The following is a 23,797-nucleotide window of genomic DNA, read 5'->3' on the forward strand; positions in this document are numbered from 1 at the left end:
GCCAACCGCCTGGCCCGAGTCCTTATTGTCTTGTAAGTGCAGTCATTATCTGTGATGTTCAGCAAATGGCCAACAGAAAGTACAGGCAAGGGTGAACTACCTTTAATCTGATGTGTGAAGCATTTGTATGAGTAAACGGGTTGGCATTAATTCTTTCTTTGAAGCGTTTTTTGGCTCTCTCTTGCCGGCTGTAAACAGCGGACTTCTGCCTCTTCATTTAAGACTGGTGATGTGTATTCATTAGCAGTGAAGATACACACACACACACACACACACATGATCACTCTGACAAACCTAAGAGTGGGTAGGCTTATTTCTTTCTCTGAAATCAGGTTTGTAGAAAATAGAGTCAAGAAGATATTTAGCATCCATTATCTAGATACCCCTCTGTTCCTCAGTCAGAGCTAATGGATGATGTTTTCAGGAGGCCTCTACGATGCATTTTATTGGGCTTCCTCACCCTCCTTCTTGCTATCAGCATCTGTTGGAGGAAGTGCTTGGTAATAGATTTTTGCCCTCTAGGAGGCAGGAAAGCTGCAAATCAATGGAAACACAACCACAATATAGCATCATTTTCGTCGATGCAGATTTTCAGAGCGGCTACTTCAGCTTCTGTCTGGTGTGGAGTTTCATGTTGCCTTCAGGGGGTGGTTCCCTTTACTGAAACTGACTTAAGGCTCATTAAGAACCCAACGCTCACACAGATCAAGGTATGACTGGTGCTTGAACTCATAAAAAGATTATTTGGCTGCTAAACTTTCCTCAACAGCTAGTTTGTTGCATGGTCTATACGCTGTTTGGTAAAGGTCAGGTCATGATGTGTAGTGAGCTTATCAGACAAGGTTATCAGACATGAGAGTGGCTGACTAGTTAATATCAGCACCAGTGAAATGTTCAACGATGCAATTCAGTGGCTTCTCCTACAAATGTTGCTGTTCACATGTGATTCAAAGCAGTGATGTGCAGTCGGGTTCATGGGTGGTGAGGATTTTCAAATATGAACCCAGTGTAATTGCTTAAATTCACCATGCAATTGGCTGCTCCACACTTACTGATTATGCTTCATATCTCATATCAGCATTCTCTACGCATATATGGGTAAAAGGTACATATATGGCCAAGGACGACCCTTTATGTATAGCAGTTCAGAGAGAGAGGGTGAGAGAGAGAGCACGGTTCTACCATTCATACTCATTCAACACAAATGAGAGAACTCAGTGTGAAAAAAAAAACAAACCTTATTTACGTTTTGACCAAAAATTAAATGAGACTACACAAAAAAGAAAATTAGTTTAATACTGAATCTTGACTCTGATCAAAATATTGAGTTGTTAAAGCTTCATATGCTGATGATTAATATGAACTGTTTAATAAAAAGGTATTCCATTATTCAGCAGTCCTTGTTTTGAGAATTTTCTAAGCTTTGATGTACAACTTTCAGTAGAAAGGGTGAGATATTAATGGCTTCTTTTGGACATGGTGCTTTTTAGGTGCAGACACAAAATATTTAAACCAAATGGAGAGAAAAAAAATAATTCAATATTACACATCTCAACTGCTGAATTGACATGGACACCAGTATCCCACCAATAACAGTAGTCCAATCAGAATAAAAATAATTCATGTAACGGCCCTGATTCAAAGTTCAAAGTTTCAGTTTCAGGATTGACAGGGGTGGTGAAAACATTTGATGATCTGTTAAATATGAAGTATTACTGCCACATAAATATGTAAAAACCTGATCTAACATCTACAGATGTTTGCTCCATTTGGGGAAAACGTCAAAGGTTCCAGGAGACACATGATCATCACTGCACTCTCGTTTGTATCATGTGTATATAGACAATAAGGCTTTAGACTTTACTTGATTCCTGTTATTCAAGGTGACTGGGACTGCAGGTATTAAGCCCTTTCCCATACAAGCTCGTCAGAATTTCTCCAACCTCATGATCATGGGATGAGGTGTTGGTTGAGTGGGTGTGCCCTGTTGCCCTGTTCTATTGACACCGCAAACGGTCTTGTTGATCTATTGTTCACTTCTGTGCTGCACATATACTTTATCCAGATGTTCTATTTGTGAAGTTGTCTACTTGCTTCTGCTGTTCTCGTCTGTCTCACTTTCCTAATTGTCTGTCTCTCTACATGTCTGGCTTGAAGCAGATGGGTTTTCATACTGGGTTCTGCTCAAGGCCTCCTTCTTTTAAAAGGATTTTTCTTTCCTGTCCACCGTCACCTGAGTGCTTTCTCTGGGGGTTTGAATGTCTGGGTTTGGATTGTGAATGCGAATATATGAATAACAGAATTGTTAATCAAGTTGGGGAAGTTTCTTCTTCAGATTGGAAGAGATTATTCACTGAAATGCAAGTGCACTGTTCTGTGAGGTTCGTAATACTCTTCACTAGTTCTAGAGTGCCCCTTTTCCCATTACATGTTGTAATTTGATTAATTCATCAAATCCATATTAAAAGTATGAAACAAAATCAACTCTAAACTCCTGAAGAGAGAACATTATCGGGAGGCTAATGATATCTGAGCTGTGCTATACTCTGTGGCATGCTAATTATTATAGAATTAAAATGCCCTTTAATTTCTTCCTTCTTACTTTCTTGAGTTTGCGGAATATTCACGTCTTTCTCTGTGATACTCTTGCTCCTAATTCTGAGATAGATCTTTGGACACCCAACAACCGTGAATATGGCTGTTAGCCGTGGCACAGAGTGGAGTGATTTCATTCTCACCACCCACTGGAAAGCAATCTGGGACTGTAATGGGAAAATCAAATAGCAAATCTGTGGTTATAAGAAGAGTTATAAGCATGCCTCGAGAAGTCACGAGTCAGCAACGGGCTCGGTTAAGCAGTGAGATGGTTTACCTCGAGGTCAAGGGAACTCTTCCCGGTGAAGAAGGGCATCTCGTCCTTACGGTTGGTATTTCGTAATGCGAAAGTGGCACATGGGGAGGAGGCAGAGACAAGAAATAGGAGAAAATTGTAAATAATAATTGCTACTAATGGAAGAGGAAATGCAGGATAGAGGTGAACTATTGTTTAGATTCTTTGCTTTAGGTTTGTGGAGTTTCTGTAGCATTAATAATTAGCAGTAGCAATTAGTAGCATTAGTAGCATCAGTAAGCAGTCCTTTTTGCCATTTGAATGGGGGAGGAATGGTACAGAATACAGAGAACTGCTTTCAATTGTTTTGTTTTTTTCTTTTTCATTTCTGCGTTTCATAGTGGCAACACATATTTTGTTCACTTATAATCTATGCAGAAGAAAAAAAGCAACCTCTCAAAGCCCCAGAGATCTGTTTATCCATCGGAAATAACAAACCGACTTCAAGTGCAAATACTCTTCCAACCATTCCAACCTAAATTGAATGAAGGAACATTATTGTGATGCAAGAGAAAAACTGAAAAATGCAGTTGCATCACTGAATCTCGTTTGAAAGGAAGGGTGTGCCTGCATCGGGGTGAATTTTTTTTATATAACTCGCCTGTTTAGCTTAAAGTTGTGCATAGTTTAGGTTGTGGCTGCTTTGAGTGACAGGTGGACGCTGTCTGCCTCAGCGTTCTCCGCCCACTTGCATTCACCCTCCACCTCTTTGTCCATTTTTGAATTAGCTGGGAGTCAGGCATTTACAAGATGGCGAAGCCACCACACTGAGCTTGTTTGTTGTAGTATACTGCAAGTTGTTGCATTTAAGCTTCTGGGTGATCAACATGTAATATCTTGTTCTGAACATTCATCCGATCCAGATGTTTAGGCATCACAGCAGGGATCTCAAAGTGAACCAATGCTGATGTAATAACTGTAATACAATGCTATGGGCTCTACATTGATGTTTGAATTTTTATCAAAACATTTTAATCCAAGGGTTTGACTGACTTCATTGTATTTGTTATCATTACTGGTCTATAGAATAACTCCACTGAAGTGAAAAGTTGTTGTAAGCCACTGGTTTTAATTTATGGCATTTCTTGACATTAATAAAATACAGGAGGCAGCTGGAAATTGGGGCTTTTGTTTTGGCAAGAAAACTATTGCCCTCGGCCATAAAGCTCCCCCACGCTCCTCAGAGAAACCCCCCTCATCATCTTGGAAGTCATTAGTTCCATAGGCAGACGACATTATGCTGATGGTGGTGAAATGATAATTAAAGCTGGAGATAGATTGAGTCAATATAAGTGTAATTAATTTTTAAGTGTGAGGTTTATTAGTACAGAGGCAATCAGGCTCCTAATGAGGGCCTGATAGAACTTCTTAAATAGTGGAACCAGTCAGATTAATAACTCTAATAGCTTCTGGCACGGAACTCTGCTTTTATTTATTGCACTGCATTGATTTGTATATTTAGTCCATTTTTTTTCCAAACATCACAGTGATAATTTATTCAGACAAATGATCTTTCTTTGGATTCATAAACCAAATGAAGACAAGCTGCTGCACATAGATTACACACAGAGATATTACGCTCCCAATGCATGTGGCTATAAATAGATTTTTCAGCCCATTAAGGCTCATCTTTTAAATCACGTCATTAATTAAGCTTAGAGATACTCAAGTAATTTCACTTTAATGAACTTGCTCAATTAGGTCTGCCCTCTTTTTGGTTTAATTCTCCCCGCTTTAAGTACTGTGCAACTATTCTTTCTCGCTGTCTCTTCTTTCTGTTTTGTGTAGTTTTTCCCTGGCTCCTCCATCTGCTTATTTTCCTTTGTGTGTTTGTCTCAGCTGTGTTCATGCATCACACGTGATGTGCACGTAGGAAAGCAGCCATTTTCACTGAGAGTCTGCCTCCAACAAAAGGCGGTGATGGTGATGATCTAGTTGTCATCAACTGCGCATAACTTGACCTAAACAAAATCTAAATTGGTCAGGTTGCAGACGTGATTTGTCTTGTTTGATCCCTAATAATCTCATTGAAGATTTACATATGGATTATAGGTTTAGTTTTTATTGAAATTTTCCTAGTGGACATGTTTTGCAGATAAGAAACCTCTGGTGAAAGTGGACCTCTAAGAGACTTTGTAAGGCCTTTTGAGCTGATACATAGACTGTATATAAATATGGATAATGCATACCCGCTGCCTTGCATTGCCGGCGATACAGGTGATAACATCTTGTGGGTTTTTGAGCCGCAGTACGGTCCGAGAGTGGAGCCACAAGGATCTTTGTTATTGACGTCCTGCCCACACTTCTGCCAGACTCACTTGTATTTTTGTATGTTTGTCCTGTTCTACCTCCACCAGTTACAAGGAAATGTTGGATTATACACTGTAATTATTTATTATATTTATTTACTACACTCTTTAAAGAGCACTTTACTACCTAAAATGACAGAAACTGTCCTCAAAAACCAAATATTTGACATGTATTTAGTTTGGCCCAAGCCCCATCTACTAACTTGGAATAGGTGGAGCTTACGACCTATATCGTAGTCAGACACCAGGGGGAGCTCTACTTGCTTTACTTTAATTTTTGGGAAACTTCCTTCATCCATGTTTATTTACAGTGTATGAGCTAACCAATAAAAGCAGACGTTTCAAATGCGAAACGGCCTCATTTGATCTGCTTTTAAAGATACATCGTAAATATGTGTGGAAAAAAAAAATAGTACTCTTCTAGCTGTTTCAGAGGGAATGTAACCAGATTTAGTGGTGGGTCAGAGAACACTGATAAGCCATTTTTGGAACAGTCACGGACAATTTTGGAAGGCATTGGCAAATTATCCATGTTGTCATGTAGGTGTAGCCTGAGGACCTGTTTTTTCTGTTGTTGTTGTTGTTTTTTCATCTACATGGCACCATGACACGCTTACCAGGAACACTAGGCAACACTAGGCACAGAGAAAATGTGAGGCAGCAGATCAGTGCATGCCAGGATTTATCACATTTCTTTGAAGTGCCGAACAACAGTAGCTCAGGTGGCAGAACAGTTTGTCCTTGACACTGAGCCTCAAATCTGCTCGCCGTGCGCAGACTAGCTTTTGCACACTGTGTGAATGTGTGTGTTTGAGTGGGTGAATGTGAGAGTTGGTAAAGTGCTCGCACTGTTATCAAGATAGATGGGCTACATAAAACCAGTCCACTTAGCCAGGAGCCAAGCCTCAGTATCTACAATGAAATCTCTTACATCTTTGTGCCGTCCATGCGGTAGGCATTTTTATCATTACTAGTTGTTTTTTGGGTTTTTGTTTTTTTGAGAAAAGAAAAAGGAAGACATCATTTTCAGGTATTTTTTTTCTTGTAAAGGCATCGAGTGACTAAGCTTCACGACTTTTTCACCTGTACTTCTGATAGGCCCTCTGTTTTACTTATCAAGCAAAGGCATTAACACTTTTCACCTGTTTTGCTTTTGATGTCAGTGTAAGCAAGCCATGAACACGCAACCGATATTTCATTACCATTTAAGTTTACATGCCGTAGAGGTTATGAAATCGTTATAAATCTACACATCCAGCAGACACAGAAATGTTATCGTTTGTTGGTTGGCTTCTGATTTGGTTTCCACCAACTCCTGAAGGAAATATCTGGTTCCTTACCTGCTAGATTTTCCACTTGCCCCCCCAGATTGCCTGTAACTTGGGATGTCAGTCTGTTTGGCAAAGCTTTGCAACTGGAAATGAGATTTATGAGACACGCAGTCTGAGGTGAACCGTACATTTGTTAATCTATTGTTAAGTTAAAAAACTGAGTAATCTCCATAGCACTATGCATGAGGACATTTCATCTCCACACTGTAGCTCTGATCATTTTTACGACTAAATGAAATATGTAGTGTCTTCCAGATGACAACCACTTGAAAGAACAAATTCACATCACAAACTGTTAATAGACGAAAACTAAATCTGAGAAGGGGATGTCACCGTTCTGGGCTCTTCTTTTCTTTCACGGCAACATAAAAACACCATTTACAGTATATCCCCGTGTGGATGACTTGGGAATGTCAGTGTTCCCTCACAGAACTGTTACACTCCTTTTAAAATAGTCAGGGGAACCACTTTGCACCTCGTAATGCCTTCGCAAAATCTTAAACGGAAGGAATTCAAAGCCTTTTGCTGCTGCTGCTGCTGCTGCTGCTGCTGCTGTGATATCCGGGACATCAAGAGAAACTAGTCTGATATTTCTCTGTCTTTTTCCCAGCCTTCTGTGAGGAGGGATGCCGGAGCGGAGGGACGTGCGTGTCTCCCAACACATGCGTTTGCCCATCAGGATTTACTGGACGCCGCTGTGAGACGGGTAAGACCGGAGGACCCCACCCGACCTCTCACCTGTCTGGTTTGTCCAGACAGTTTTCCTAATCAAAACCAAAGCACAAGCATCATATTGTTTTTATTGCGTTTCAGAAGCGAGATCAGAGAAAGTCATTAGATCAGACTGAGACCTCCAAACTCTCAGTTTTTCTCTGTTTTTCACACACAAACACACACGCACACACACATTTACGCTTCATCTCTGAAGTGTTTAAACTGGACGCTGCAGAAATTGAGGAGCCCATGAGAGCTGTAGCAAAGGACAGCTCCAACTTTTTGTGCTTTCTTTCCTTCATCTTTAGTCCTCTGCTCTCCTCCCTTCTCATTTTTTATTCCACTGCCTTTGGTTTTACTCTCCCATAATATATGTTCCCCCTATTTTGTTTTCTTCTCTTCTTTCCCCCATCTCTCCTCTTTCTCTGTTCTCAATCACTTCATTTCTTTTTTCTCCTCTTCTACAATTTCCGCTCTTACTTCTTCTTTTCCATCGTGCAATCATCACCATCTTCACCCCCTCATACCTTTTCCTCCCTCCACTCTCTCTCCCTTTATCCCCCTCTTATATTTCCATTATTTCTTCTACTCCCTGCTCTCCTTTCCCCTATCTACCTTTTTCTTTCCCCTTTCCTGTCTTTCCCTTCACTGCGTCCTCCCTCATTGTCTCTGGTCACTTATCTTGTCTGCCTCCCTCACCCATCTCCTCTCCATTCATCTGCTCCGTTATTAAACCACCTGTCTCAGAGGTCTAATTTTACAGAAGTGATCCACTAGCTCTCACGGAGGACTACATGCATTCATAGGTCTGCTATTTACAGCTTGTTGCCATGGTTTCCTTTTAGGTTACATGGAAATGTTCACATTTCTGTATGCAGTGTAACCACTCCACGCCTCCTGGTATACTACTAGTACACAGCATACTACATATATGAAATCTAATATTTGTTGTTTTATTCTCTGAACTTTTCTGAAGTTTTTAAAGCTAATCAGAAAGATATATATAGTCATATATTCAAGCACTTATTCCATTCACTTCAAGAACTCAGGTGCATTTCACATCTGAATTTTTGATATCTTTCGATAATTAATAAGAATAACTAACCTGGCAAGATAGCTCGTCTCTATTTTTCTTTTTTTTTGTTGTTTGTTTGTTTTTTATACGTAGCTAAGAGTTTAACGTTTATTGTACGTTGTTTATTTCTCTTTTTTTTTTTGCATATAGCTGCTGGAAATACAATTTCCCTGAGGGAGTCATCCCAAAGGGATGAATAAAGTTGAGTCCAAGTCTAAGTGGTGTTCTACCAATTATCTGATGTCCAGTTAGGTAACATTGTATCTGCGGCTCAAACTCATTCTCTTTACTTGAATAGAATAGAATAGAATAGAATAGAATAGAATAGAATAGAATAGAATAGAATATTCTTTATTGTCATTGCAGAACATGTTTTGTTTACAGCTCTGCAAGATGCTCATTATACACAGTAAAAACAATATTCAAAAAGATTAGAATAACAGTAGTAAAACTTGGAAATATTTAAAGTCAAAATGGAATGGAAGTGAACAGACTGTAATATAGATATGAATAACAATATAAATATGGAAATGTGGCTATGGAATATACAGTTATATACAGTATTGTGCAAAGTTTCATAAAGTATAGATATAGATTATTTACAGAGCAGCAGCATGAATACAATAGATTTGGAGCAGCCATAACTCTGGGGACAAAAAAAAAAAAAAAAATGTGTGTGCGGAGGGATTTTATAACATCTTCCTCATGCCAGTAGTTCAAACAGGTGATGTCACGGATGTGTAGGGTCCTTACAGAAGCTGGTCGCTTTCTATCTCGTGTGTTAATCCATCCTTTTTAATATCTGGAGATTAAGTTTTGCCTGACAGAGAATACAAGAAAAACTAGGGCAGAAATGACTGAATTAACAGTACAAATCAAAGTAATAAAAAAAAGGGTAGTGTGGGGGTGAAATGAAGATGAATGACTAAAATTTTCTTTAAGTGCAGCCTGTCTTCGAGTTTCTCTTGACGACTTGCCATGGGCAACTAGTACGATGTGTGCAGACGGTTTTTCGTTTTAACACTGTGCATGACATGTTCTGTGTCTCTCGCTATACTCTTCTCTGAATCTTCTCCTCCATCTGCCGAGCCCTCTTCCTGTCTGTCTCTCATGTACAGTACATGTGTCTCTGCATCTCCTGGCTCCACTTCCATCCTTGCCTGTCTGTTGCTATTCCTTCCTGAACCTGTCACTGCTCCAACAACTTCTAACGTTCTGTGCAGTTTTCTGAACCTCAATGAGCGTTTGAGAGCATCAAAATATAAAGCGGATGAGTAATTCTTATCTCTGGTCTTTGCATCTTCTCCCATGTTGATCCTTTCTTTCTCGGTTGCCTTTCTTTCTTCAGTGTGGGTTTACTAAGCCGTCACACATCCACTGTGTTTTATTTTCTCAAAGGTTTTACTCCAAAGGAATTAAAAACTCAGCAGTTGACCCAGCACTGACGCTGTGCATCTTTGTCAAAGCAGCCGATGGTAAATACATAATGTATCACAGCGTGTGTGCTGGGGTTAAAGATGGCTCCTTGTTTGAAAACAAAAAGTTCCCGTAGTTGACTTTGGTGGGTGTGGGCTGGAGCAGGAGCAGTAAAGCTAAAAGGCATCGCTTGTGTCAGCATGTGTTGGAGGTTTGAGGAGAAAACAAAACTGCAGAGGGTACAGCTCCTCGCTGCTGAATTTGAAGTGTAAAACTGACAAACAAGATGTCAGAAACATCTGAATGTAAAGGTGGATCAGCTTCTGAGCAGTATGTGAAGGGTAGTTTCATATTCTCAAGACTAGCCACGCATGAGACATGTTGAAAATCTTCCTCAGACTGCGTAAGCCTCCAATTAGCATGGAATAAACCTCACCCACACTGGGGTCTTACTAATGTCACTACACATACATGTGTTGGATTAAGAATCAGAGAATCAAAGAAACATTTTTCACTTAAATTTTTATTTTTAGCTTAGCTGGTGACTGTTTATATTTGCCAGACAAAAAGTTATGGAGTGTAATGCTATATGCTAACTTGTCACGAGTTGATAGCCTGCTTATGTAGACAGAGTATTTCCTTTTGCAGCTTTCACAACACAATCTGAATTTCATTATATAGTTAAGTCACAGTTAATGCAATGTGTTGGAAACAGTTATGCCATATATATATATAACAACTGTATTTTCAGTCCATGCACTTAATGGCCCGACATTGCTGAGTGATAAAGTACTGACTTTGCCAACGCTAAGATCAAAATATGCTGGCGCCTAAGTATAACTTTTCTATCAGCAGCGTTTCAGTCGATGTAGTTGAATGTGTGGTTACGATCTACTTCACGCTGAAATGCTGGTTTCACGTTAGAGTTTTTAAATTTGCAAGAGTGAGGGTTTCCCCCATGTCTGATAAGGATCTTACATTGTTGGTTTATACATCAAACGATGCAGATCAGATGGAATAGAACCACCTCTGCATCAGTCTGCATTCTCTCCTGACCAACGGCATTTGACAAGGTGGAATTCTTTCACCTGTTCTTTTTAATTTACATATGAATGAGCTTTCTGAAAAGTTAAATGCATGCAAGCCTGGCTGTATGCCACGGGAGAGTCTAATTAACCATCTGATGTATGCTGATGATCTGCTTGGGATAATGTGTGCAGGTGTCATGAGGTTTAAAAAGAGTGTTGTCATGATTTTTGAAACTAAAGAATACCTGAAGCTGAACTTTCCGTTCTTCCTTCTGTCTGATCGAGTACTAAATGTAGTGAAAAAGCTAAGATTCATTGTCAGAGATGATCTGTGCGAAGATGACGATGAAGTGCAGCGCCAGTGCTGTAAACTGTGCGCAACAAAACATGCTGGCACACATATTTTATCTGTGCACTGATCTGATGTTAAGATAGCCCCCTTCAGCCCTTACTGCACACCGCTCTGTGTAACACACTCGTGGTGCAGCTACAGTAAAGCAAAAATGAAAACGCTTCAGGTGGCGTATAATGCTTTTAGGACACTGCTTAAACTTCCTAGGTGTACAAGTGCAAGCCAAACGTTTGAGAGCAACGTCCCCGCCTCATATGCAGTGCTTCGGAATTTTATGTTTAAATTGATTTCTAGCTTATCTGACTCAGGTAACAAAGTTACCCAGGTGTTGGTTGAGCCTACACTGAGTGACTCCTGTTTCTGTGTTTTAGCCTTTTGGCTTATGAATTTTTGTTCTGTGTTTATTGATATGATTGTGTTTATATCGACCATGCTGGTCTGAAAAAGAAAATAAAGTTAGAGGTAAAATACAAGTGCAAAAACTCTTACAGTAAATCTGAGTGATATTCTGACATTTTACTAGACGTTACTGACGCAGTAGCAGGGTTGTACAACGAGAAAAAAAAAAACCTTGATTAATGATTGACTGTGTAACTGTTCCCCTAATACAGTCATTTTAAACATAGTTAGTCACAGTCCATCAGGTAGCAGCAAACAAACTCTGGCTGTCACTTCTGTCTGCAAACACATTAACGTAAATGATGTTGTTTCAGTAGGTTAGTAGGGTTGAGATGAGTGTAATTATTATGCAGAGCTCAGCAGGCCGGAGGACTCTCTAGGAAGGGATTATTTTAACTATGTGTGGATTAAGTCCAGGCTTCCTCTGCAAGCTAAAACTCACAGCTCGTCGCAGATTGGCCCGTCATAAAGTCTCCGTTCCCCATTTGGAAAATTCATTGATGGGGGGCACAAGTGAAGCCTTGCTAAAAGTGTTAAGTGCTCTCGTTTGCATTGTAATGGAAGGAAACAGAAGGAAATGTGAAATGCCGCCCGACTTCCTTCGCTTCCCACGGCTCTAACAAAGATTGATGGAGTGCATTTGTGCGTGTACTCTAGCATACTGTACCTCATACCACAGGAAGGTCGTCTATCCACCTCACTTCCACAGGCGAAGAGAGCGGAGAGGTTGGTCGCAAACACTCACTTGTACACACACCAGCGGCTTCATAAAACTATTGGGCATCGGGAATTATTGACTGTGTGCAAATGGAGTGAGTTTTTATTACATCTAAATAAAAAGGTCTCGCTAGGCGTTTTGATGGATGGGGTTTTAAACAACACGTTCTCTTCATAAAAAAAGAGTTTCTGTGTTTGCGATTGCTGCTGTGAAGCAAAATCGGCTTGGACTAAGATAAGTATGCATCAAAATGTAGATTATTTATCATATAGATTATTAAAGCTTGGTGAGATTGGTTAGTGTCACCATGTTTACTCATACTCATTAGAATTAGAATGAAAAGGTTTTCTAATTCTAAAGAGCATGTTTGTTTCCATCTGGATTCTTTCCTCTAGTGCCACCACCAGGCCATGTCTAGAAACAACCACACCATATTATGCACAGGGCTTGTATGTGCCCCAGAGGAAAAAAAAAATGGCTTTAAATCTTAGCGTAGTGTCTCTGGCTGTAGCCCAAGACTCCTCCTGACTCATGGCTAATTCAAAAATAGGCACAGAGGAATGGAGCCGTGTAGGTGCGACCAAGGCAGACAGCTAGTGGCCCGTGACAGCACCAGCCTGTAAAATCAGCCACCCTCTTAAAGATGCATACATTTAAGCCTTGATTTATTTTAAATTGATGCATTATAAAAATAATAAATAAATTTTAAAAAAAAACACACTCCCTGTACAGTTGTCATGAATGAGGAACTTCTCTAATAGAGACCAAATATTTTTAGTTGGACATTGTAACATGGAGGTCTGTGGGGGCTGTGCTCTTTGTGTCAGCCTCCACTGGACATCAGAGGACATGCAGATTTTGGCGCTTCCACACTGGTTTCATTTTTCAGCCTGCACATTGTTTATTATTCATAAAGCAAAGCTGGACTTGTTGAGTTTTCCTGAACAGATTTTGTTACTCACCAAATAGCTCTAGGTTGCTGGGCCGTTAGGAACGACCCATAAATGCCCAGAGACTCCTTGAATCCTAATTTCTTCTAATAGCGGTTAAGTATCATTTAGCCATTAACATTAACAGACCCATTTTCAAGGTGTAGCACCCTGATGCCTTCATGCTGACCTCTGGAGACTTTGCTTAACGGACTGTCTCACAGGAAGACCCGTGTACACCGGGCTGGGGAACTGCGTCCCTAGAACTACCTCCAGCAGCATCACAGCGAACTGTGCCCTCCCCAGTCCTACACTAGATGGAAAATTTAAAAAGTAAACATCAATGATGCTTGCGTATAGTGGCAAGTGGATGTAATGCTGAACTGTAACCAGAAAAAAATATCAGTTTCATGTCCATAAAGTACAACAGCGCTGAGATAAAGAGAGAGAGAGAGAGAGATGAAGTGAGAGATGAAACTAGATCATTCATTACATTTAAAGTGTGGTACTTCATTAGACAGTTCTTTGTTTTTGAGATGATGTGTTATTAGCACCATGGACAGCGGAGGGAAAGGCTTTTATCCCTTTCACTATCTAATCTATTAAAAAAAAGTTCCATTTAATCTTTAAGTGAGAGATTTGGGCTTCTGTTTTTTTTTTTATGTTCTTTGATTGTTCGGGAAGACAGAGACAGAGAGATTGAGGTATTAAATATTGATACTCAGTGAAGGATTATCTTAAAACATATTTATGCTCTCCACCATACGATACTTGAAGCCTTATGTATTGAATCTGCTCGACAGAAGTAGGGAGGCTTTGTCTGCGTGGAAATACTGGTTACCACGCTCTTGGAGATAAACTGGGAGACAGTTGCCATGTCCCTTGTAGGCCCGTGTTCCTGCGCTCCTGAAAGACACTTAAGAAGAAGAAATTTTCCATCAGCATCTGCACTCATTCAGAGTTCTTCACACACAAATGAATTGAAAGCATTTGCCATAATGTACTAGCTAAATCATTCTGTTGGCTGTGAAGGCTTGGTGACAGTTTATAGCCGGCCAGCTTTTTCCCTTTTTCCATATATCCACTCATCAGTGTGACATTTCCGTTAACGCATACGGCAACACAAAAGGACTGACTCACGGAATCATTCACGTTATTGAAAATCTCCGCTCTCATTGTGCTTGGCATTGACAATACTGTAGCATAATTTCATTAAACTAATGCAAAGTATGTGGTACCTAGACGAGCAGTGGCTTTATTTTTTATGTCAGTTCATTGCTCAACTTTAAGTGCATACAACGGGCAATCTTTGAAGAAGCTGCTTAACGCATTTTTGTTCTCCTGCCAGCTATGCTATCAGAGAGGGATGCTTAGAATATTTTACTGATTGCTGCCTCTCCTACCCATTGAATTCCTTTTTCTGTCAGAAAAATAGAGCGTATATAGATATGCAGGCAACAAAAACAGAAATAAACTGTATGTGGGAGAGTATAGGAGAAGAAAACAAATGGAAATGCCAACGTAACTGTTTACATGGAAGCATAAAATGATCTGATATATGAGTTTAAATCATAGACTGTATATAAATATGCTAATGCAAAAATACAATGCTATTTTCCCAGGGATGTAGTGATCATGATGTCACATCCTCTATTATATTAACTACCTAAAATGACTGAAGTCATCCTTGCAAAAATGTATTTGCTATGTATTAGACCCAAATTACACTTTTTATCTCCTGCCCCCTTTTTTTCCAGTGCTTTCACAAAGGCCGCACTGTCCCTTTAAGTGTTTTGCTTAATTGCAAGAACATCTGTGTGTAAAGGTTGTTTAGCGCGAAAGAAATTCTTGTGGTCTGTTCTCAGGTCTCTCTTACAAAAGAGGCACTGAATCTCAAGGACATTTCGCGAATAGAAAAAGCTAACTATGTTTTAATACTACTGGTTGTGTGTGGTGTTATTCTTAAAATATCTGTAAAAAGGACTGAGGCAGCCCTGCAATACAAAATTGTACATACATTGAATGCATTCTAACAAGCAAAGCAGTTTCGGCAAAAAGAAATCGCACCTGGGTAGCAAATAGGATCATGCCCTTGTTGCTGGTACCTGAATCTAGGGGATTCTTTTGAGTCAATTCTTTTTTTTTTTTTTTGTATTTGTGCAGCAGAGATGCAAAAGTAAACACATTCATTGCAGTGTGTCGACTTGAGGGCGAGGAGGTCAACAGCTTCAATTTAAAGTGTTTGAATAGTGTTTCCTCAGTGTAAAAATGTTCGTGTAATTAAATTGTGACCACGGTTGGACTGAAAAGTGTAAAAATAAATCCTATGAATTGAGGTCAGTATTTTGAGGTCGATGTTGTACCGGCTACCTGTTTAAGAGATCTGATGCTCGCAGGATTAAGTCATCGCATCTTTTCTATGCACCAGCCCGAGCACATACACGTACAGCGTGACCCCTCGTGCACCCGCGCAGAGCTGCTCTTTTGTCAGAGGGTTAGCTGCTCTCAGCGAACCGCCGCCACCTCTAATCTCAGGATGTTTCAGTGGGATGTCAGAGAGGGAATCTTTCGGTGTTACTCTTACAGAATCTTTGACCTGAGAAGCTGACGGAGGGCAACCCTCCTGGCAGTTGTCACATCTTATTACCGATAGTGCAGCAGGCCAACTGCACAACTACACTCTGCTAACAGACTCAGCCTGAGTCTATCTTGTATTTGCACACAGGTAACTATATATGTGGTCTTTGGACAGGGCCATGGCACCAACTGACTTTCAAAACAGGGCTTAAGCAGTAACAATTATTCATGATAAAATATAAAATGTTACCTTACTCACCTCACTCTCATGCAGTGGAATCTGTTGTATCACTACATTTCTTAATGTGTATAAATATGCGACCTCATATTTTCATTCTAATATACTTATTGTTCTCAAACAAAAAATGGTTTGCAATTTTCTTATTATTATTTTGTAATGAATTGTAAGAATTGTGCCTGCTTGTTAAGGAGATCAATATTATCATAACAGCCTCAGGCATCTTGGAGAGATCCGATGGTTTCATGAAAGTCAAGTATGAATGCAAGCAAGAATTAAAAAAAAACTGGCGTTCAGCTCAGAATCACAATCCAAGCACCCCTATTGACCATTTTTATCTGAAACATGAGTCAAGGCCTCAAAATTTGCCACGTGTTATTTTCCCTGGTCCATAATTTTAAGGTTTATAAGACTGAATTATTCGTGCGAACCTAAAGCGATTTGACGTTTCCGACCGTTTTTGGTTTTTATGTTGAACTATTGTACAAACATGAACTGAATCTCAAATGGAGCCAGATGCTTGGAGTGCATAGCCCAGCATCCAGATTTTCGCCGAAACCATCTAATAGGCAAATGGATTAGCTTCGGTACAACACTTCATCATCCCAGGACGTCTTCAGTCAACAGCAGGAGACATCTGCAGAATCTGGAAAAAAAAAAAAAAAAACTACGTCAATACTCCACAGTTATACACTCTATCCAATATGAGACACGCAGACATTTAATGGACAGTTCCTCGCTACCTTCCATCCATTGCTGTGGTTTGCATTTAGGTCATTAGAGGTGTGACTGAAGATCCACTTTTACCAAGGTGCACGCACAATTTGAGTTTGGCAGCCAGAAGTCAGACTGCTGTGTATAAGCAGCAGACCTCAGAACGATACATTATGGATGAGAGAGATTTATTCTCCTGAGAAAGGCTCAGAGACCTTAGACCTCTGGGCTGGGAATGTGTATGCAAGCTGTACACCAGAGACAAAGCCAAAGTGAGCCAGGAGCTTGAATTGAAAATGCACAATAGAAAACAACTGTTTCCAAAGGGTGTGAGCTTGAAAAGACATTGACTCCTGCTGTAGGAGGCTGCAGAGGTGTTGACTGTCTAATGTGGGCAGCCGGTGACCCAGCTCTGCTGTGGGGGGGACCGGTTTGTTCTGACTGGATGAACCTCCACTGTTGCAAATAGCGCAGATCAAAGTAAAGGCAAAACATCAAACAGTACAAATCAGCTAAGGTTCTTAGGTTGCCAGGAAATCATTTTGACTGTTGTTGTATGTGTCTGTGTCCTCAGATATCGACGAGTGTGCGGAGGGCCTGATTGAGTGCCACAACCACTCCCGCTGCATCAACCTGCCCGGCTGGTACCACTGTGAATGCAGAAGTGGTTTCCATGACAATGGCTCCTACCTGCTCGATGGGAGCTCCTGCATTGGTGAGCATACGCTGAATTGAAAGCGTGCTTATCACCGCTGGAAATACCAGCTCCTCGGCCTCTGTGCGCCCACAGCTCCTCAGCTCTCTTCTGGTGTCCAATTATTGAAGAATTCTGAATACTGTCGCTGCCTGGCTCCCTCTTCAGATCTCCCTTTTCTCCAGTCTCCTATGTGATTGCTTAATTGTCTCATTTATCCACTGAAAATCAAAATTAGGCATCAGCACGGGCTGCGGTGTAATGTATGTGTTTATGATCTAACATGCCCTCAAAGAGGCTTACAAGGAGGCTAATCAGAGGTCTTCACACCTTCAAAGCCTGAGATCTAAGCACATGATGTGAAACCCACACATAACTCCTAATGAGGTATTCATGAGGAACACATGTCAGCCACGTCCTGTTAGATATTTGCATCTTGTGCCGTCTCCCTTGTGTTAGCATACGGAGGCAGAGAGAAAGGCAGTGTTAAAGACCAGCAGACGGGAGCACCAGGCCGATGTGTTTCCTGTGTTAGAACACAGTGTTGATGATGCACTGCAACAGGAAAGTACAGGGGAAGTCTTATCTGTTAAATCACTTTTTAACTTGCTTCCTCTCTGCTGTTTCAATAGATAATCACTTTTATTTTTTATTTATTTTTAGACAGGGAAGAACTATATTAATACATTTGCAATATTTTAGCATGTCTGCTGCACCAAACAGGCCACTAACAGTATCTGCAACTGCTGTGATTGTTTTTTTTTTTTGTGTGTGTTATGCCATCAGGCGAAGTTCATGTGGTTCTTATGAGTGCTTGGAGTGTGAAAATCAAGAACAACTAGCTAACAACATCCTGGAAATCTTTAGCAGAGGCCCACTCGCGTCCAGGATTTTTATGCTACTTCTGGCTCTACTACTCTGGCAATATGGCAAGAATACCTTAGATAGGATTTACCGAAACTCTTTTTTTTATGTTTGGAAATTTATGTTGTTTATTAGACGGTATTGTAATTGGCTGGAAGTGAAACTTTGACCATACATCCAGCCAGTCGGAGTAGGTGGTCATGAATAATGCACATTTTATGCAGCCAGCTTTGAAAAAAAATAAATAAATAAAAAAGAAAACAACCGGCCAGATCAGAGGTTCCGTTGTTTTGTCCTCGAAGCCCACCTAAAGCTTGTTTTATACTTCTGCAACCGCTCCACGCAGAGCCTGTCCTTGCTTGAGTGAGAGGCTTACACCGCTGAATTCACATCATTTTGTAATTATGTTGCTATAATACGGGTTGGCGGCCGGACAGTTGTGTTGAGTTTCTCTGTCTACTTCCAACAAATGCAGTCGGAGCAAGGGTCAAGTCCGATTTCGAACTAATAAATATTTAACAAACTTTGCTTTTATTGAAATTACTGCAAAACAGAACAGAGAAAAGACGTCTGATGCTGTGTAGAAAGGAGAAGGTCCTTGTCTGCTGGCTGGGAATCGTGGATGAGGGAGATGTATTTCAGACCAATCTCAGTTGTTTTGGATGCGACGTACAGCTATGTTGCTATGGAGGTGCATGTCAGCCTATAGCTTGTGCCACGGTATACAGTGGGGGAAATAAGTATTTGATCCCCTGCTGAATTTGTAAGTTTGCCCACTTCCATAGAAATGATCAGACTCTGGTTTTTATGGTTGTTTACTGGTTATGGGTATAGACAGAATATCAATCGAAAATGCATAAAAAACACACAATCTAAAAGTTATAAATTGTTATGTATTTTATTAAGGGAAATAAGTATTTGATCCCCAACAATTCACTTAGAATTCAGGCTCCTACAGATTGGCTGGTGCGCATGTGGCACACAGCTGTGCTCAGTCAACTAATTACCAATACTCCTGATCTTAACTCGTCATGTATATAAAGCACACCTGCTCTAAGAATCAGTTTCTTACATTCCAACTTCTACAGCACCATGGGCAAGACCAAAGAGCTGTCAAAAGATGTCAGGGACAAGATTGTAGACCTGCACAAGGCTGGTATAGGTTACAAAACCATCAGCAAAAGGCTTGGTGAGAAGGTGACAACTATTGGTGCCATTATTCGCAAGTGGAAGACCCATAAAAGGACCATCAACTGTCCTTGGTCTGGAGCTCCCCGCAAAAATCTCGCCTCATGGAGTGAGGATGATGATGAGAAAGGTGAGGGAGCAGCCTAAAACAACACGGCAGGAGCTTGTTAATGATCTGGAAGCAGTTGGGACCTCCGTCACCAAGAAAACAGTTGGCAACACACTGCACCGTTATGGATTGAACTCTTGCAGTGCCCGCAAGGTCCCCCTGCTCAAGAAGGCACATGTACAGGCCCGCCTTAAGTTTGCCAGTGAACATCTAAATGACTCAGAGAAGGCTTGGGAGAAAGTGCTGTGGTCTGACGAAACCAAAGTTGAGCTATTTGGCATTAACTCGACCCGCCGTGTTTGGAGGATGAAAAAACGTGAGTATGACCCAAAGAACACCATACCCACGGTTAAGCATGGAGGTGGAAACATCATGTTTTGGGGCTGTTTTTCAGCAAAGGGTACAGGGAAACTTCACCGCATTATGGGGCCAATGAATGCAGCCATGTACTGTAACATCTTGGACAAAAACCTTCTTTCCTCAGCAAGAACACTGAAGATGCCTCGTGGGTGGGTTTTCCAACATGACAATGACCCAAAAAATACTGCCAGGACAACAAAGGAGTGGCTCAAGAAGAAGCATATTAAGGTCATGGAGTGGCCTAGTCAGTCTCCAGACCTTAACCCGATCGAAAACCTGTGGAGGGAGCTGAAGCTCCGAGTTTCCAAGAGGCAGCCAAGAAACTTGAAGGATTTAGAGACTGTCTGTAAAGATGAATGGGCCAAAATCCCTCCTGCGCTGTGTGCAAACCTGGTGACCAACTACAAGAAACGTCTCATCGCTGTGCTTGCCAACAAAGGTTTCTCTACAAAGTACTGACTTGTGTTGTGCTTGGGGATCAAATACTTATTTCCCTTAATAAAATACATAACAATTTATAACTTTTAGATTGTGTGTTTTTTATGCATTTTCGACTGATATTCTGTCTATACCCATAACCAGTAAACAACCATAAAAACCAGAGTCTGATCATTTCTGTGGAAGTGGGCAAACTTACAAATTCAGCAGGGGATCGAATACTTATTTCCCCCACTGTAGATCTGACCCAGACGTATAAATCTATCCATAGATGTTAAAGGAAAACCTCTGGATTTGTAAAGTTTCTTGAAGATCTTTGACAACTTATCCCAGTAGCTCCTTCAGTTCTAAAGGACTGGTAAGGAGTTGAGGTTCAAACAGGAATATCTGTGCATGTAGCTCATCAGAAACTGGGGGGGGGGTGGGGGGGGGGGGGGGGGGGGGGGGGGACTGATGTTCCTATTTAGACTACCCAATGGTCCTTTAAAACGGGATCATCCTTATGTTCCCCGGGTCCTATGTGACCGGGGAACATAGGACCCTTTTTTTAAAAAAGAGTTAGGGTTAGGGTTAGGGTTAGGGTTAGGGACCCAGGGAACATAGGCACGCTCCCCTTTAGAACTGAGGAAGCCACAATGAAGCATAAATCAAGTTGTTATTTGAATCCAAGAATGTAATATGCTGTGTTGAATGTTTCACATTAACACAAGACAGATAATCTGAGGAGGAATTTGTTTTTCTGCGACTTTTGACGGTACCTCATCATCACTACCCTCAATTGCCCAGTATATCACGCATGACTTTTTACCTGGAGGGCAGAAGGAACTTCAAATATCCAAATATTTCTCAATAAAATCCCCATAAAGGTGCAGCTTTTATTTTTCCCTCTGCACGATTTTAAAGCTGTAATGGATGCGGCAAACGCTTGGCTGAGTGAGACGCTCTTGCCTTCGCTTAACCTTTAAATCAAAATGCAACTTCAGCAATCTGCTTTGATTTATTTACTTGGATAGCGGTGGCAGGATTTCAGCAGATTTTGCCAGAAAGTGGTTTCACTTACACTCTGTTCTTAATGAAAGTGATAAGACAGATGTACCGTAAATGTCAGACTTTACTCTACATCGGCTTCGTATCACATTTCTAGACATTATTGCCTTGCAGAACATTGTTTGAGGAAGTCACCAGCTCACACTCTTTGCAAAAGTTTTGCCGTTGTCGTTTATTATTCCCTGTAAAAGTAAGAGCTGTGCTTTTGTCCCTTGTCCACTTAGCGATCTGTCTGTTAATTCACAGCCACCTGTAAGACACAACTTCTCCTGCAAATATTATTAATGGTTTTCTATTAATAATCCTCTTCCAAGTGTGCCTGCATGGTGATGAAGTTAACTGGGTTCAGAGTCAAATCTGTTGCACAAAACTACAGAGCTGAGCCTTCAGGCAGACACGGTGTCAGCCAAATCCACTTCTATTATGTCACTATTTATCTAAGGTGCTTTAATACTACAAACACAAAGCTAAGGAAAACAGCTTTGGATGTTTTAGCAAGAAATTAAGGAGGTTTTTTAAAGGTAAATTCTACTCTCTGTAGAGTGTAAATGTGTCTGTGAAAGCTTGGGACTTTCTCCTATGAGAGCAATGGTGGTTTGAATTCATGACAGCTACTGTGGACTCCAATGTTTTCCATGGCCAATGTGTCACAGCTTCTGTAGAAAGTCATTTTTGCAGTGTCATCCATTTCTGGTCCTCATGTTCAGGATGTTCCACAACATCACTTCAGTGTCACATTCTGGCACATGTGCTCCACCAGAAGTAACCTATTTAGCGAATAACTGGGGAAGCGTCTGATTCTTGAGCCTTTTGCAAACCTGCAAATGATTCCAGGTTGACTCTTGCTTCCATCTGCCACTAAGGACAATGCTACAAAATTTTAATACATATCTTTTAAATTGTAAGCGTTCAGTACTTGATCATGTTTTTCCTCAGAGCCTCAGAAACCAAATGTTATGTAATATATTAACGTAATATGTAAGAATTGTTTCGACAAAAAAAAAAAAAAAAACCCCACCATTGAAGAATGGTGGCAGTAAGATGCCTTTAATTCAAAAGGTTCAATTTATAGCACTTGTGTTTTATTAATTCTTAGCGAGTCTGTTGTGTTTCGATGCAGCCATTTATCACCTCTGTGGTAATGCTTAAGTAACATATCTGATGTAGATGATTTATTCACTCAGCCTCTTCCCATTGGACTTTATCGCCATCAGTGATTGTGTTTACATGTGCATCTGCATCAAGGTTATGAGGCTTGTCCTGGTTTGCTGATTATTGTCTGCCCGGGCCTGTGATGTTTACAACTCAAATCAGCAGTGAATGAATGGAAAACACAGATTTGATGCGTCTCTTGTGGAGGTTCGGCATCTTCTGTTGTAGATCAGAGCCACTTCTTTGGTTTTGATCATCATGTAGTTCTTCCTTTCCCCCTGAATTGATCTGAATTGCTCTTGTTTATGTATTTAACCAGTGTTATGAAGCCCAATACGTGAGGATTTTTATGGGTTTTTTTTCCCCTAACTAAAGTGTCTAGTACATTTTGTGATTTCATTACCAAATGACCAAACTCAGTTGTTGTTTTTGTTTTGTTTCGTTTTTCTTCTAGAGTAAGATGCTTTCACTTTCATTGCCACATTTGTTTGTGTTTATGCTACATGACTTGGCTCCATCTGTGCATGCAGTCAGCAGCGACAAGGATGCAAACATGAAACAGAATCCTGGTTCCTTTCGGAATACTCCACCTGATAAGTGTGTGTGTGTGTGTCTGTGTGTGTGTGTGTGTGTGTGTGTGTGTGTGTGTGTGTGTGTGTGTGTGTGTGTGTGATTAGTGAAAGCACTTATGGCTGAAAATACAGATGTCACAGTGTAATGTCTAAATGTGTGTATAAGTTCTACCTTTTCTTCCCGAAACTGTAGCATTAGACTGGAAGCCGGCAGGGGAAATAAGTACGAATAACAATTTAACAGAATTTTGTTTCCCTCCACAATATCCCTACAACAGCCTCTTGTGAGTCAACCACACATAAAGCAGTGTTTTGTAATGAGAAAGCCGGCTCAGAGCAGAGAGCAGCAGTACAGGCGTGTTGGTAAAGTGATGGCCATGCAGGAAGTAGCACAGAGCACAGGTGGCAAAAATTAGTGGATAACATTTTAATAAAGCAGAGAGTCTTGCCTGTGCGTATCAGCTATCGTGCACACAAAGCATCACTTTCATTTTGTTCAAAAACTTTAATACGGTGTCAATACTCGACAACAAACTGGGTAATTATTCATTGTTATTGGAAGTGTGCCTCTTGGATAGGGCTTAAAGGATGTTTTGTTTAGTCTAATGAACAACAAAGTGGTTTTGCTGTTACGTTGGCGCTGAATTGTGTTTGGCACGTGGAGCGACTGCCTCTACTGCTCT

At 40.7% G+C, this 23,797-nt stretch overlaps 1 protein-coding gene across 1 annotated transcript in view; it reads left to right on the forward strand.

The window, feature by feature from the left end:
- Positions 1-23,797, forward strand: part of LOC125005460 (protein kinase C-binding protein NELL1-like) — a 221,566-nt gene that overhangs the window by 182,047 nt on the left and 15,722 nt on the right. The window contains exons 15-16 of the mRNA XM_047580815.1: positions 7,141-7,236; positions 17,265-17,405. Of these exons, the coding sequence (XP_047436771.1) occupies positions 7,141-7,236; positions 17,265-17,405 (237 nt within the window). The remainder of the gene's footprint in view (positions 1-7,140; positions 7,237-17,264; positions 17,406-23,797) is intronic.

This window comes from Mugil cephalus, chromosome 3 (genome assembly GCF_022458985.1).
Source record: "Mugil cephalus isolate CIBA_MC_2020 chromosome 3, CIBA_Mcephalus_1.1, whole genome shotgun sequence".
NCBI classification, from domain to species: domain Eukaryota; kingdom Metazoa; phylum Chordata; class Actinopteri; order Mugiliformes; family Mugilidae; genus Mugil; species Mugil cephalus.